The 16633-nt window shown below is 46.5% G+C and overlaps 1 protein-coding gene across 1 annotated transcript in view; it reads right to left on the bottom strand.

Moving 5' to 3' along the window:
- The window catches only part of WDFY4 (WDFY family member 4), a 234004-nt gene that overhangs the window by 177453 nt on the left and 39918 nt on the right, over window positions 1-16633 (bottom strand). The window contains exons 10-12 of the mRNA XM_065407457.1: window positions 15645-15835; window positions 12017-12630; window positions 2750-2843 (exon numbers count right to left, since the gene is read on the bottom strand). Coding sequence (XP_065263529.1) covers window positions 2750-2843; window positions 12017-12630; window positions 15645-15835 — 899 coding nt within the window. The remainder of the gene's footprint in view (window positions 1-2749; window positions 2844-12016; window positions 12631-15644; window positions 15836-16633) is intronic.

Raw genomic sequence — 16633 nt, forward strand, 5'->3', positions numbered from 1 at the left:
CGGGAAGCCCATTCCCTCTCATGTGGGCTCTTGGGTCCTAGGAGCATGATGCGGAGTAGGGAGTACCTACCCAGATGGGGCATATCTGGATTGAGAAAAGCACCTCCCTGGTTTCTGCTGTGTGCTAGCCAATGAGTGAGAGAATTTTAGCCCCATCCATGGAGCAGAGCTCACAGTGGTCACTAGTGCGCATACTGCCCCCAGAGCACTATGCCCACCACTGGCCTCTGCAGATAGTGGCAAGTGAGAGGCTGCAGGAGGGAAGGGTTTGTAGTTAGCACCAGGAGGTCAGTCTGTGTGCACATGGCTGGAATGCCAAGTTGCAGCACCTCTGTAAATACGTGCTTTACTAAAGAGTCTGTGTCGTTTACATGGAACAGACATGTCTCCTGGGGCACGCAAAGGAGTGCCACACCGTTTTCCTTTTCCCAGCACAATCCCCCCTAGGGAGCCTGCAAAGAGATCCCCATACCATAGGCCCTTACTCTCTCTCTCACACACACCCCGAACCTGTGAAGTCAGTGGCAGGAGCAGCTGTCCATATATGCAGCTCACTTTGCTAGATCAGGCCCTTAATTCCGCCCTTTATATGTTCTTAACTGAAAACAGTCACATGCTTTTAAAGCAGCAGCATCGACACCCACCAAGATAGATGCTTCTTAGCAATTAATGACCAACCGGGCAAGGACCTGAGATCTCAACTCCCTCCAACTAATAACAATTGCTATTATTATATATTATTTGTATTATGGTAGCACAGTGGAGCCCTGGCCTGTAAGCGCCCGCCCCTTTATATTAGGAACTAGAGGCTCAGAAGCATTCAGCACCCACAGTTGGAGCCAGACAGTTCAGAGAACTGAGCTCAGTGGGTGCTGAGATCCTGAAAACCAGGCCCTGAGCTCTTTGGAAAATCCACCCCCAGGACTCAATCCAAGGCCACTACAGATCAGATGTGCCTGGAGGAAATTGATTCGCCTCAAAAGGAGGAAGAATAGGGAGATGACTGTGTGGTACTTTGCTAGTAGAACTTGGTAAAGGTGTTTGGAGAAGATAATATCCAAGTCTGTTGCCCCAGACTCAGCTGAATCACACCCAGCCCTTTCCTGGGCCATGGAATGGTGCCCTTCTATTTTTCCCCCTCCCACCATGTGATTCTGCACTCCCTGGCTCCTGGCAGGATGGCAGCAAGAATTCCAGAATTCTACAGCAGAGGCAGATCTTGCTGTATTTCCCCTCAGCCTAACCCAGGAAGTGCTGGGAGTTTTGAGTATGGCCTTGTAACACAGCTGACCTCAGCTCCACAAAGAGGCAGGTACACATCCCAAACTTGAACATTTATCCAAAAACCTTCTTGCCCATCTCTATCTGCCACCCTCTCCATTAAACTTCCACACTGCAATCACATCAGTCTTGTAAACAAAACAGTCAGAGGCAGCCAGTAGTTGGATGGGTGTTGCAGAAAGAGAGGAAGGAGAGGCCAGTGGTGAGGGCACTACCGTTGGATACAGGAGACATGGGTTCTATTCATGCTCTGCCACAGATTTTAAGTTTGACCTATGACCTTGTCACTTACTCCCGGTGACTCAGTTTCCCAATCTGTCAAATGGGGATAACAGCACTTCCCTACCACACAGGGGGTGTGTGGGTGAATACATTAGCTACATTGAAGCTAAAATAGTCCAGTGATGGGGGCTCTAAAAGATAAGAAAGAGTTAATTCAGGAGGGGATGCTTTTGGGTGAGATGTAACCCTGAAGTCCAATGCAAATCGGAAGTCCCTCCTGCTTTAACCAACCCCTGTCCCTTGCCCCCTTCTTTGAAATATGTGGCTTTGTTTGCACTGGCTAAAGAAAGAGCATGAATCCACACACTCCTGAACACACCGGGCTGTTTACAATCCAAATTGGACAAGAGCCGGGTCTCTGATCATTGTTCATTTGATGGCAGTTAGAGACCCACTCATCTGAAAAGCAGAGTTGTTAGCCCCAGCTGTCCTGGACAAAGTGGGCGCCTTCTTCCGACTCTACCTCAATCCCCCCTGCATTTACCAACAGATTTGACGTTCTTCCTGTACTAAACTGTTCTGTAAGCTGCTGTGCCTCTGTTAAACAGCAGCCATATGCAGCCACAGAGGTGGCTGCACTTTAGTGGTGACTGAAGTAATCCTTGAGCATAACCAGACCCATTTTACAATTGGCACTGGGGACACAGAGGGACCAATCCCTCCATTTCTCCATTCTTGCTCTGGGAGGGAAATAAATTGTTGCTAACCAGAGGGTGCAGCTTATTCCCCCATCCCCTTGCACCTGATCAGATATTCTGGCCAGCTAGTAGAGGGAATAGAACCAAGGCTCCACCCAGCCACCCTCTTATTTACTGCGGGGAGTATCCAGAGAGCAGCAGGGGCTGTGTTCTGCACCAGATCAAAACCCAATGGCACAGTCTAGCCGATGTGAGAGATCCTTTAATGTGAATGGTGCAATATAAATGCAAGTTTTTATCAACCCACAGGGCACCGCTTTCCTAAATGTAAAGCCCCATTAATCCTGGTTCTATGATCTCCCTGGAAAAAGAGCTCTTCTGTTCTTCTTGCCCTGATGAGCATGATGAACAATGGGCTATTTCTCTGTTAGTTATCTGGACTGATTTCAGTGATGCTGGTGTACAGGAGTGAATGGCACTTACAGCACGGGCCAGGTCAAAGGGGTGGAGGAAAGATGGCTCAAAGCACCATCTAGATGGAGATTTACCTCAGAGTGTTCCTCCTTGTAGAGCTTTGGAAGCAGCCTCACCATGACACAGACAGCACCTGGATGTATAATGGCACAGTTTCCCCCTTCCAACCTGCAGGAAACAGATGAGGAGAAACTGTTACAGCATTGCTGACAAGGTCACACAAGGTGAGCCAGTTCCCCAGTGGACAACCGCATTGTTCATTGCTTGCATTGACCAGATTCAGTGCTAAAAGTAAACCAATGGACCAGCAACCTGGGACAGCCAGAAACAGAAACACCACCAAGATGCACCCGAAAGGTACAACCAAAGCTCAAATCTGACTTCGTGGATCATGACCCTAAAGACACCCAGTGTGCAGAGCCATTTTTCAAATGACTCTGACTTGAAGAATTTGCTCCATAAAGGGTAAACTACAAAAAGTCTCTGACACCTCCAGAGCCAGTTCCACATTCTCTGTTACTTGAGATCCGAGATCACAACCTAGGATCCAGCACTGAGCAAGATCTCTAGGATTCCCCAAACCAAGAGCAGCAAGTGGGGAAGGTACAGAGTGTGAATAAAATCAGAATGCCTTCCTGCGCAACCAAACCCTTCCCCAAACTTCAAACCAACTCAGAACCTGCCTAGAGGGGGAGAAAGAGTTTGTGGTTATTTACTTTTCTCCACCATTTTTCATTTTTGCCACATGCCTCTGCCCATTCAGGGAGAGGAAAATGAAGCATCAAAATCCACAGGGAAGTCTGCTCACGCCACGTTAATGGCTAGAAGAAGGACATTCTGGTAACGTGATGAGAGAGCTGCTTTTTCATGAGATTTCTAGCTCAGGCTTTGCAGGCTCAGGATGTTTGGAGAAGCACACAAATTTCTAGCTGAACCAAAGCTCCAGCCAGCTGAAAGATGTGGGCTGTACGGTATTATCAGATACACTGTTTTTTCCAATAGATCCTGGTGAAGGAAACTCAGATAGTGTCTGACAGTGCTAATTGGATGTGAAAAATAAAACAGCAAGCACTATCACACTGTGTAAAACAGGAAGAATAAATAACAGGATAGGAATAAAAAAGGCCTTTATAATGAAACTAAAAGAGAATAATGTCTGTAATAAACACCTGTTTGCCATTTCCAGGAGCCAATGCTAACAGATCAGTGCAAAGTGACTAACATGGGACACTGCCCCACAGTGACCAATGACTATTACTGCACCCTCAAGGCAAATACTGTCTTATTAAATAGTGCTTGCAGAAAAAAATTACTTGTTTGTTATTCTTTAAGCTTAATGAGTCAAATTCAGCTCCAGTGCAAATGGCTGCAATTCCACTGATTTCACATCTACACCAAGGAGGAATGTGGCTCCGATGTTTGATGGCTAAACAAGCAAGGAGGCATGTTTTTTTTAAACAAACACAAAGTTTGGGTGAAATCCTGGCCCCACTGACATCAAGGGCAAAACTCCTGTTAAATTCAATGGGGCCTGGATTCCATTATTTGTAGTTTTCACTCTTTAGCTGTGTTTGTTCAGCCAAATTCATCTGCTGCATAAGGCTGTTGAAATCAAGGGAATTCGTTACACCAGGGAGAAAGTGAGCCCCTTGTGTTTGGGGATGTTATGACACCGAACATGTCAGCAAAACTGCAGAAGAGACGTCAAGCAGTGTCACCAGCTATCACCATTCTATCAATATGTGGTGCCTTTCTTAAAGCCCCAGCTCCTGGAGTCCTGTGATTACATGAGAAACTCAGCTTTCATTTAAAAAAGAAAGCCGTTTCTAGCCCTCATGGTTGTAGAGAAAAACTGGAAAACCAGCCCCTGTTAGGCTCAAACACTAGGAGGTAAATAAAAAGAGCTAAATTCATGATTTTTAAAAATGTTAAGCCTCTCGATTTTTAGAGGCTGACTTATGATTTCTGAATGCTTTGGGTTGACAATGCTGTCCAAGTGCCCAGTCAGTGCCATAATTATGGATGGGCTAGAGCACAAAGAAGAACCAATTTGAATCTCTGCCTGTCCCTGAACTGCACATTCAAGGTCTGCATACAACCCCCCCTCCCCATGATCTTCCTATGGGCCCCACCCCCTTCCTTCCCCACGATCATCCAAGAGACTTGTTGTGATTATTGGACTTACAAAGTTACCCTAAGCTCAGCTGTAAAAAGTACATGAACGTTCATAAGATGTTACAATAACCATGAAAAATAGGTCAAATTATTTTCAGTAAATGACTATTGTAATAGGTGCAACAAAACCAGATGGAGAAACTGTACAAGTCCAATGAAAATGGCTACTGATATAAGTCAAGCACTGTGGTGAGATCATATCTGGTAAAAAAAATAAAATTTGGGAACAAAGTTACTATGCCAAGCCGGGCCTTATGGAAATGGTTTTAATTGGTGGACAAAATAATGAGGACAAAATATTCCACCCCTTTTACTCCTTTTTGGGGTTCTTAAGAAGAGACTTTGAGGGGTAAAAAAAAAGAATTCATCTCCCCTCCCCTTCCCCCCCCCGCTCGTCCCCCGACCTGCCAGCACTGAAACTCATCTTGACCCATCTAAGGGACTTTCTTCCTGACAGGAAGCCGGCTGGCCTTGCTCTTGCTTAATGAACTTTGTTTTCACCTGTGAGTGCTGAAAGTCATCACATTAGGACATCCACTCCTCAGCCCATCAATGGGGAGATCGAATTACCAGCACCACAAAGGCTCCTGAGATCAATGTTCCCTCTAATTTTTGACAGGCCGTGTGCACAAAAAATGTCTTCTGTGCAAATTTTTGTGCTTCTGTGCAAATTTTTGTGCGTGCGGTGTTTCGCCGTGTGCACGGTGTTTAGGATCTGTGTGTGCGCGCACACGCGCACAGCTTAGAGGGAACAGTGCCTGAGATCCTATATTATATTCCCTTCCCTTGTTGTGTGACTTTCTCACCCATCTGTTTCTTTCCTCCTATCCTCTCTCACTCTCTTGGCTTTTCATCGAATCCTGAAGTCAACTATTCTGTGTTCATCCAAACCTGCCTCATCTAAGGAGAAAGAATCCAACCAGACCACAACCCTGACCAGACCGTAACTAACCAGGGGTCAAAGCTGCAGGTGTCATGGTGAACTTGCCAGCCAAAGCATCCACTCGTAACTAACCAGCGGTCCAGAGTTCCAAAAACATCAACACAAGGCGTATTTCTCCCATCTTTTCTATCCTGTCTCTCCTTCTCCTTGGGTTTGTCTGCTTGTTAAGAGCAGGATAAGTGAATGCCCTCTACACAACAGGGTGGAATAAAATTAACCCTTTGCTTTTCATCAAGGGAAAGTTGTTCTGAAAATAAAAGACTCTGATATTCTGACTCCAAAAGGAAACAGATTTTGAGAAGGTCTGACTACGTTTGTTTTGCACCATCACTCACCAAAGTTTCAATAGAAATACTAGTTTTAACTTCATGTGTTAAATCAATAAAGTTTCAATCTGAATGAAAGCTTTTTGGGTGTTTGCCACGTAAACAAGGAAAATCAAGCACTCTGTTTAAAAACAACCCGGAACCGTAGGGTTGCCCTGGAGTCTCCAGGAATTAAAGATTAATCTTTAATTAAAGATTATGTCACGGGATAAAACCGCCAGGAATGCTTCCACCAAACTTGATAACCCTACCTGCCTATCACTGTTTAACCTTGGACAGTGAAAGGGTTTATAAACACCTTTAACTCTTTAGGTCTTTCAGAGCAATTTCAGTACAACACCTACCTACCTCCCCCATGATCTTCCAATAGGCCCCAGGCCATCTCCTCTCTCCCCAATGATCTTCCAAAAGGCCCCATCTCCCTGCCTGCCATACTCCAATAGGCCACAGCTCCCTCCCCAGTACTATCCTGTGAAAGGCCCTGTCTCCCTCTCCCCACTGCATGGCCCTGACCGAGACCATCCGGTGCCATCACATTGTTGATCCCAAATCCAATCGGGAGGCGCCGCTATTTAAAACTAAGACAGAGGGGATGCTGGGGACAAAGCGAGCTGCCCCGTTGAAGCTGAAGAGCCATTAAGCACAGTGAGTCTATGGAAAGGCAAGTATCAGGGGGTAGCCGTGTTAGTCTGTATCTACAAAAACAACAAGGAGTCTAGTGGCACCTTAAAGACTAACAGATTTATTTGGGCATAAGCTTTCGTGGGTAAAAACCTCACTTCTTCGGATGCATAGAGTGAAAGTTACAGATGCAGGCATTATATACTGACACATGGAGAGCAGGGAGTTACTTTGCAAGTGGAGAACCAGTGTTGACAGGGCCAATTCAATCAGGGTGGATGTAGTCCACTCCCAATAATAGATGAGGAGGTGTCAATTCTAGGAGAGGAAAAGCTGCTTCTGTAATGAGCCAGCCACTTCCAGTCCCTATTCAAGCCCAGATTAATGGTGTTAAATTTGCAAATGAATTTTAGTTCTGCTGTTTCTCTTTGAAGTCTGTTTCTGAAGTTTTTTTGTTCAATGATAGTGACTTTTAAATCTGTAATAGAATGACCAGGGAGATTGAAGTGTTCGCTTACTGGCTTATGTATGTTACCATTCCTGATGTCCGATTTGTGTCCATTTATTCTTTTGCGGAGGGACTGTCCGGTTTGGCCAATGTACATGGCAGAAGGGCATTGCTGGCACATAATGGCATATATAACATTAGTGGATGTGCAGGTGAATGAGCCCTTGATGGTGTGGCTGATGTGGTTGGGTCCTCTGATGGTGTCGCCAGAGTAGATATGGGGACAGAGTAGGCAACGAGGTTTGCTACAGGGATTGGTTCCTGGGTTGGTGTTTCTGTGGTGTGGTGTGTAGTTGCTGGTGAGTATTTGCTTCAGGTTGGGGGGTTGTCTGTAAGCGAGGACTGGCCTGCCTCCCAAGGTCTGTGAGAGTGAAGGATCATTTTCCAGGATAGGTTGTAGATTGTGGATAATGCGCTGGAGAGGTTTTAGCTGGGGGCTGTATGTGATGGCCAGTGGTGTTCTGTTATTGTCCTTGTTGGGCCTGTCCTGTAGTAGGTGATTTCTGGGTACCCGTCTTGCTCTGTCAATCTGTTTCCTCACTTCCCCAGGTGGGTATTGTAGTTTTACGAATGCTTGATAAAGATCTTGTAGGTGTTTGTCTCTGTCTGAGGGGTTGGAGCAAATTCGGTTGTATCTTAGGGCTTGGCTGTAGACAATGGATCTTGTGATGTGTCTTGGATGGAAGCTGGAGGCATGTAGGTACGTATAGCGGTCAGTAGGTTTCCGGTATAGGGTGGTGTTTATGTGACCATCACTTATTTGCACTGTAGTGTCCAGGAAGTGGATCTCTTGTGTGGACTGGTCCAGGCTGAGGTTGATGGTGGGGTGGAAATTGTTGAAGTCCAGGTGGAATTCTTCAAGGGCCTCCTTTCCGTGGGTCCATATGATGAAGATGTCATCAATGTAGCGCAAGTAGAGGAGGGGCACTAGGGGACGAGAGCTGAGGAAGCGTTGTTCTAAGTCAGCCATAAAAATGTTGGCATACTGTGGAAAGGCAGTTGCTGCCGCCATTCTGCAGCAGGGGGCAATCTGGTTCCCAGAGATCAGCCTCCATTAAAACAGCTTGCAGCAAAATATTCTTTCTAATCACAGGAATGCAAGAGGGAGAGCGCCCGTCTGTCATACAAATCGCTTCAGGCATTTGCACTGGAGCCAGAAACCCCCCTCATCTTCTCACAGGCCATAGCCAGTGGATGGAACTGGGGAGTGGTTTCAAAGGAGTTTGTCCTCACTCAAAGAGGCTGCACTTCAGATGAGATTGAAGAGCCCAATCCTGCATGGCCCAGCACCCTGTATAATCATTTACAGTAGGGCAAAGCAGGCATGAAGTACTACCAGATCAGAATAGCAGGATTTCACATCCACTGGGCACACAGGGAAGTGACTGCACAAGTCACCAGGCCCTTGGACTTCATCCCCTCCTTTCCCCAGGCACCTACTTTTCACTAACTTTTCAGTACTCGCCTGCAGGTTGGGGCCTCACAGGCCACACATGATTGTTGCACATTGGTTCCCACTATACAGGGCTGGCTCCAGGCACCAGTTAAGGAAGCAGGTACCTGGGGTGGCCAATAGAAAGGGGTGGCACTCCATCCGTTATTGGGGCGGCACATCCCGGTCTGCGGCAGCAATTCGGCGGCGGGTCCCTCAGTCCCTCTCTTCCTCTTCGGCGGCAACTCAATCGGGTTTTTCTTTTTTCTCTCTCTCTCTCTTTTTTTCCCCACCGCTTGGGGCGGCAAAAAAGCTGGAGCCGGCCCTGCCACTATAGACCTGCCCGGCCTAGTAGAGCACCGGGGGCTGCAGCCTTTCACAGGGGGAAGTGTGAAGAGGGAGAAGCAGCTAAGGGAAAGCTGCAGGTTATCAGGAAAGCCAACCGTGTGCACTGGATTTCCCATGTCTATTTGCAGAGCATTCAATGCTGAGGCCTAGGCAGTGGCAGTGAAAGCTTCCCCACCCTCTTTGCAAGCCTCCTGGCTGCTGAGCTCAGCTCCCTCCTCTGCTGATGCCTCTGGTTAACATGGCTCCGCTCATGTCTCCAGGCGCCATCTCCTCAGGGCACAAGGGGGCTCAAAAAGCTGAGGCACCGAAAATCAGAGGCCACTTGTATCTGACTGATCCATCCACAGTCCCATAATGCAACCCCACAGTTCCTGACTCAGTCCCTGGGAGGCAGTACTAGAGAGGGGCCAAGTAGGACTTTGCCCTGGGGCACTTCTCAGGCCTAGTATCCTGGAGTAAGCATTCTAGTCCTTCACTCTCATAAGGGAACCTAACTACAGGCTGGTGGGTCTCATTGGGAAAAATATGTCATCTGTGATATCAGGGCAGGGGACGGGGGACTGTCCATTGTCCTGCTGTCATCCAACCAGAGCTGTTACCTCATGCCTCCTGGTTGCCAGTCACTCCTCCTGTCCCCTGCTGCTGCCAGTCCCTGCTTGGCTCTCTGCTTCTCACCCAGCCTCTGCCCCAGCTCAGCCCGCTGCCCAGCCTGAGCGAGCCCCCTGCCTGCTGACCCAGGTCCCTCCACGTTTCTCCTGGGCCAGGGGAAGAACACTAGTGAATGTGCCTCTCAGCATATTTGCCACAGCATTTCATCTGAACTAGCTAGCCATCCCCAGTGGAGAAGCAGGGCATTCAGTAAGCATCTCTTGTGACCTGCTTTGAAGCCATTCTGACAGCTGGCCAAGGAAAACTACAAGGATTTTTTCACACGGCTTCAGATAATGCACAGATGAATCACGGAGGGCCAAATGCTGAGGTGCTAACCCAGTTTGCATTTAGCATTTACTCGACCAAGATTCCTATTAACTTCAACAAGCATTTCCTATGAGTCAGGACGTCAAGGTTCGGCCTTTAAATGCGACTTAGTCATTTTCCTTCTTTAAAGATAGCTGGAGATGCCTCCATGGTGACATGGCCAGCTCTGTAATCCATTGCCGCTTGGATTCTAGCTCCAAGCAGAAATACAGTGGATAGTATGTGTAGTAAGAGGAGGCCCTGAGATATAAACCTTGGTATCAGAGGCCCAGTATGAGGCCTAAGGCCTGAACTAAAGTAATGGTCAAGACTTTGCTAACATAAAGCAAAGTTAAGCTGTGAGCCAGAGGCAGGCCCTGCTCACAGAAGCTGGCAAGGAAAGGGCTGATGCTGCAAAAAGAGACATACCTAAAAGGTACTGGACACCAGATATCAGAACATTCGCATACTTGTACATTCCACACACAACAAGGAACAGGCTGACCCATCCCAATGACAGGGCCAAAAGGGGAATATGATGGATAGTGTTGTTTTGTTTGAACCAACATGTACAAGGTGAGAGGCGGCACCTTACTACGTAGAGGGGTTGTACCTTGCTGCGTAGGGGGGTTGCACCTCAATACGTCAGGAGTGATGTGTAACTTGTTTGTATCTGTGTATAAGAATGCATCCCTGAGTGGATATCTTTGTCCAGCCTAGGGGGCAGTGGAAAGTCCCGCCACTGACTGAGCTGAGTCCATTGTCAGGGAGCACATAAGTACTGGCTAGCCGCACCTTAGCAGCACCTTGGACTTCGTTTGCCAAGGAAAGCTGGAGACTGTGTTTCTCTTCGACAATAAACCTGGCCGATTTGCCTTCGTACCTTACTAGAGTCTGTGGTCATTGGGGGTTCTCTCGGGGTCTGCTGTGTCAGCTATCTGCGCAGAGCTGGGGCTGCACACAGAGGGAACACATGCACGCAGCCGATTGATATCAACATTGAACAAAGCAGAGCACCACACCGGGAGCATCTGACGACAGTATGTAAGAGCACAGGGGGACCCGAGCTGCAGCCAGGGACACAGGAAACTGCCAGAGATTTCCCCTGTCTCTTAAGGGAAGAAATGTAAACGTTGCGGGAAGGCACTACTTAATAAAAGATACCCAGAAACACAGAACTGACCTTCCAAGTGCTGCGGAAATCTCCCAGCCTTCCCTGAATGTCTTCCCTGACCTTCTTGCCTTGATATATATAATGAGGCAGACAGCATGGCTGCTTCCTTCTTCATTTTTCCAGTACAGGGCATTTGAAATAAATAGTGATTTAGGCCTATTTACATTGCACCCAGTGACTGGAAGCAATCTTCTATCCCATTGCAGGAGCCAATATTGATTTGGGTGGTTTTGAGCAGAGGCTAAAAAATAGTTTTCAAATTCCAGTGACCTATAGCCTCTCTCTGGTACTTGATCAAAGAGACAGGATCACTCTGAAAGCTCACCCAGTATATAATCCAGACCCCAGGGATAAGCCAAAAAGCTCTCATAGCCCCTTGTCCCACTGAACCAAACAATTGTGTGCAGTTCTGTAGCCCTGTTGGTCCCAGGATATTACAGAGGCAAGGTGGGTGAGGACATATCTTTTATTGGACCAACCTCTGTTGGCAAAAGAGACAAGCGTGTCCCTACTTTGTCCCTCTGAAGTCAAACACTGACATTTATGCTGCAATGTTTGCAGTCATTCACCTTTTATAAAGTGACATTGTCGGCCTGCTAGAGCACAGGCTTGGGAGTGTGGACTCCTCAGCTTGATTCCTGACCCTCTCACTGACCCAGTGTGTGACCTGGGGCAAGTCACACCACCTCTGGGCCTTGGTTTATGACCACTCTCCCTGTAAAATGGGGGGGCTTTGTCAGGCTTATTTCACTACTACATGTAAAATACTGTTGGCTCCTCAGTGACACCAGAAAACACCCAAGTATTACTGCTCTTGGATGCTGGGGTCTTTCTATAATAAAGAATCAAAGACCTACCTGTCTTCAGGGTCTGCCCATGCCCTGTAGTCGGAGGCAGCTAATTTATTCTCCAGTGGTTTGAAGCTAGTACCATGCTCCTCCTGTTGATCTAGTCGTCCCTTCTGAACATCCCATGGTGGTTCTTCTGCAGCAGGCTTTATCTCCAGGAAGCAGCTGTCCAGATGCAGGGTCCCTTTGATCATATGGTCAAGGAAACTCAGAATCCATATGCAGCTCTTGAGCCATGCTGGGAAAGGTTCTGACGAGTACAAGGCTGCATTCAAGAACTCTGCAAACGTCCTTCCTTTCTCAAGCTGCACGGGGACTTGCTGCCTCTCCTGTGTCCAGAAGCAGCCGAGCGAGCCGAGATCCTCCGCCAGCTTCTCAAAGAAACCATTCCTTTGGAAGAAGTCACTGTTGATGGGGTCCAGGTGCAGAGCAGCGACTATCCCCTGAAGTGTGTACAAAACAAGCTCCAGGATGAGGCTATGCCCCGTAGCTGCCCACGCCCCTGACGGCGGGTCCTGTAATGCACCTTCCATGTCGGAGAGAAGGGACAGGAGTCCATTGAATCCACTGCATGTTCTGAAAGCCGAATGGCACTTGGGGTTCTCCAGGATCCTCAGGAGAGACTGCGGCATCAGAGAGAAGGGAGACAAGCAAGCGTTTAACCTCAAGTTGGACTAGACAATGCTCTCAGAATTTTGATTTCACTGACATTTCAATTGTTGATCAAAAATGCGGGGGAGAGGAGGAATGACATTTTTGCAAAACTTTCTTGCCTGTTTTTCAACCACCTCAAACATCAGGGAATTTAACATGTTTTCCGAAGCCATCTATGCAGCCAGCCCTGCGACTCGGGGATGGTGCTTACAAGGCTCCAAGCCAGCGGGCAAAAATCCAGTCCTAAACACTGCCTGTTGCTACCCTGTTTGGCCAAAGCAGAGACCAGGAGTAGCCAACTTCCAGGGGAAGGGAGACTTCATACTGCTCTTACAGGGAACTCTAGGTCAACAGCACTAGAAGAGGTGCCCCCACTGCTTGCCCCTGCAGCCAGAGTATATCTGTTTTACTGAGGGGGGCAGCTGCACCCATCACCTCCTGACTCATAAAGCCCCCCTGATGAGGTGGGGCAGGTTGGCGGGGTGCCCCAGAGCAGTGGGGCTTGGAGAGAATACCCAACGGAGATGCATAAGGCAGTTCACCCCATCTCTGAGCTATCACTTCAGGTTGTCTGCAGATGCAGGCAGAGCTCACCGCAGCAGAGACATTGCTCATGGTTGTGAGCTTTTCTTCACAACCAGGAGGGCTAGAAACCTACTTTGTCTAAAAGTGAGAGCTGAGATTTCAGCGTAATCTCCTCACTCAAGGAGACAGGGCTATAGATGTGGGCCCACAGTGCCTAGGCCTTAAACCAGCCCGGAGCATTCCACATACCTTAGAGCAGAGATTATTTTAAAATAGTTTAAGCAAAACTCCTAGAGGCTGATGGGACTTTTCCAACAGAGTCTACCAACGGCTACAACCAATGTATGGAAAAATATTCCACATTCAATTGGCACGGATAGAGTGACCATACAGAGCCATAATGTCCCATCAGGTGTTAACCAGAACCCATTCTGCTCAAAACCAGCAACATAACAGGGTCCAAAAGATATTGCAGAGAGTAGGTTCTTCTAGCACTAAACTAGCAATAACAGTTTCCTGTCTCCTACGGACAAACTTAGTTAATACATGTACAGCATTTTGGAGACAAAAAGCGCTGAGGGTCTAATCCAAAGGCCACACATGTCAGTAGGAGTCTTTCAGTGATTTCAATGGACTTTGTATCAGGCTATAAATGAGTGCTATGTATCACTGCATGTATTTAAAACCTAAACCATTCCACTGTAAGTCAGAGATACTTTGGACCTGATTCGGGCCTCACTTATCCTGGAATAATCTGAGTGTAAAAATCAGTGAGAGAAGAATGAGGCCCAGTATATTTGCATCTAACCCATCCCTAACTTTTCCTCCTTGTGCAATTTATTAAATGCAGAAGCCACAAGAGATAAACAGGGGTAACACACTTGGGATTTTGTTTGTCTCTTGCTACTTCGAAGAGCACTAAACCTTATGTTGGCTGAGAGTCATACAGAAAAGCCTCTCAAGTCGATTGAGAGGCTTAATTCCAAATCCACTGAAGAGAAGCATTTCTATCATAAATATCTCTCTATAACAGGAGCTATTACTATGAGAAAGGGCTTGCCAGAACTGTAGGAAGGGGGACTTTATTACTGTCATTCAATTTCGCATGATAATGTATCAAACCAGGCAGAGACTCCTGAACAGGGAGTAAATTTAATAAGTTGGAGTTGAAGTTATCAGGATGGCTTTGACACATTTCAGGAAAGGTCAGCAGTAACAACATTTTCTCCGTCTCTAACTCGGTTACAATTTAATCGCCTATGAGTTAGTATTCCTCTGTCTTGAATCTATACAACTGGATGCCTGCTGGAAACCCCTAACTCAGTTATAGCTAACAGAATTTATTTCACATTCCATTATTTGTTATTCCTCATAATTGTCCACATGCCACTCTGGAATACGGGAGAGCTAATCACATTTGGGCTCACAGTTTAACAGCTAAATATATATTAGCAAATCAATCTGAATTTGTGCATAACACAATCACAGTCCCAAAGGGCACAGATAATAAATTCATTTGCTTACATTATGTTTTAACACGGTTATCATTTGTCAGAATTAGACATCAAAGCTGCATTTGTTCTCATATCAGTTCGGGAGCTGCACTTAACTTCTCCACAAACTACAGCAAAAGTTTGTTTGCTCAGGTCAGAGCAATGGGCTATGTCCCCTGGTTTGTCAGATTGTTTTAATGAGCACAGTTACTGTACTACAAAGACTAGCTGCTGCATTAGCAGCTAAGAGGGGACTTCAAATAAGACCAGCTAATGAGTGTGGAATGCAATCCCAGATTAATGCTCACAATGCTGCTGCTTTCTAGTTTGCCAACCAAGGGCCTAATCTAGAGTAAATCATTGGGATTCTTTTCATTTACTTTAATGGATTTTTGATCAGGCCCTCTAGGAATGCGTTAGAGAATATGAGTACATTTCTTTCCATCCCCTTTATCACCTTCTCTCCAACTGAAACCAGATCCTTTTCTGATTTACACTGGTATATGTGAGCGATGACCTCATTGAGGTCAATGGAGTTACACCTCTGCAAATGAAACCTGAATCAAGCCATTTGTTTCATCCCCACACCCAACTCAGCTGCTACCTTTACCCTCTTCTACCTCCTCTCACTTCCTCTTTGTAAATCTCAGTTTCCTCTCCCATCTGTCTCTCTTTTCTCCTTCTGCCGTAGCTGTACTCAACAGTACATAAACTGCAATTTTGTAGCTGTTATTTCTCTGTTATCCATCTATTTTAACTCTCTAAAGCATTTTGCAAGACATTAGGGAGTGGCTGTTCACACACCAATGATTAAAACACTCAGTGACTAGCACCCAAACAACCTTAACTCTGCCCCTGCATTTGATTTCACTTTCCTGCTGGTAATTAGGTTGGGAGCCACCAGCCATCTAAACCACGCATATTCAGAGCAGATGACAAAGCAAATGGGAAGCAATGTTAATCACCTTCAGCAGGTCCAGTTTCAGGTACAGCTCCCCTTGAGTGGAAGAGCAGAGGGCCCCAATAATTATGCTCATGTACTCTTCGGTGTTGATGACTGATAGCTGCTCCAAGATACAGAGGGTGTCACTTCGGTAGCACTCATCATCCAGAAATATCTTGATGTACGGTACCATCCCATAATCTTTTATAACAACTGGAATCAATCAGATGCCATTTGTTAGTTAAACCATGCTCACTTATATGGGCACCAATTAATGTCCAATCACATTATGGTTTTGAACACAGAGGCAAATTTTCCATGTCAACTGTGCACTATCACAAGGCTCTAATTGCACACACCTAGTGTGTGTGTGTGTGCAAGTATCCAGTTTGTGTGCACAAATCAGTTAGTAGTGCCAGCACATAACTGGTCTAGTGTCTAAGTGGATATGTAGATACCTGGAAACTGGTACCATGTAAGAAAATCCAGTAGAATGGATGGCTGTGTTATTTTCCCCAGTCTACAACTAAGTCATTGTATAAATCATCCCAGGTATCACTACAGAGTAGGTGACTAGGGACAAATTAGGGATTATTGGGGGAGGGGCTCACTCATACAAGATATTTATGTCTTTAAAATATTTCCTTCTTGGCATCTAGTGAATAGAGCACTAGACTAGGACTCAGGAGACCTGGGTTCTATTCCTGACTCAGCTGATTGGTGACTTTAGGCAGGTCACTTAATCTCTCTGTGCCTCAGTTTCTCCTCCCATCCTTTGACTGACTTGCCTATTTAGACCAAGATTTCACAGGCAGGGCCTATTGTTTGTACAGTACCTAGCACAATGGGGCCCAGATCTCAGCTGGGGCATGCAAGCACTACTGTAATACAATTAAACATGTTGTAACAATGTCTGAACTATTAAGAGAAACTCAAAAGGAAACGAACCTTTAAAATGAAGAGGAAGTTTTCCTCTTGGCCTAGTGGATTATGGGGGTTTTCATGCTGCTG

Source organism: Emys orbicularis, chromosome 7, assembly GCF_028017835.1.
Source record: "Emys orbicularis isolate rEmyOrb1 chromosome 7, rEmyOrb1.hap1, whole genome shotgun sequence".
NCBI lineage: Eukaryota > Metazoa > Chordata > Testudines > Emydidae > Emys > Emys orbicularis.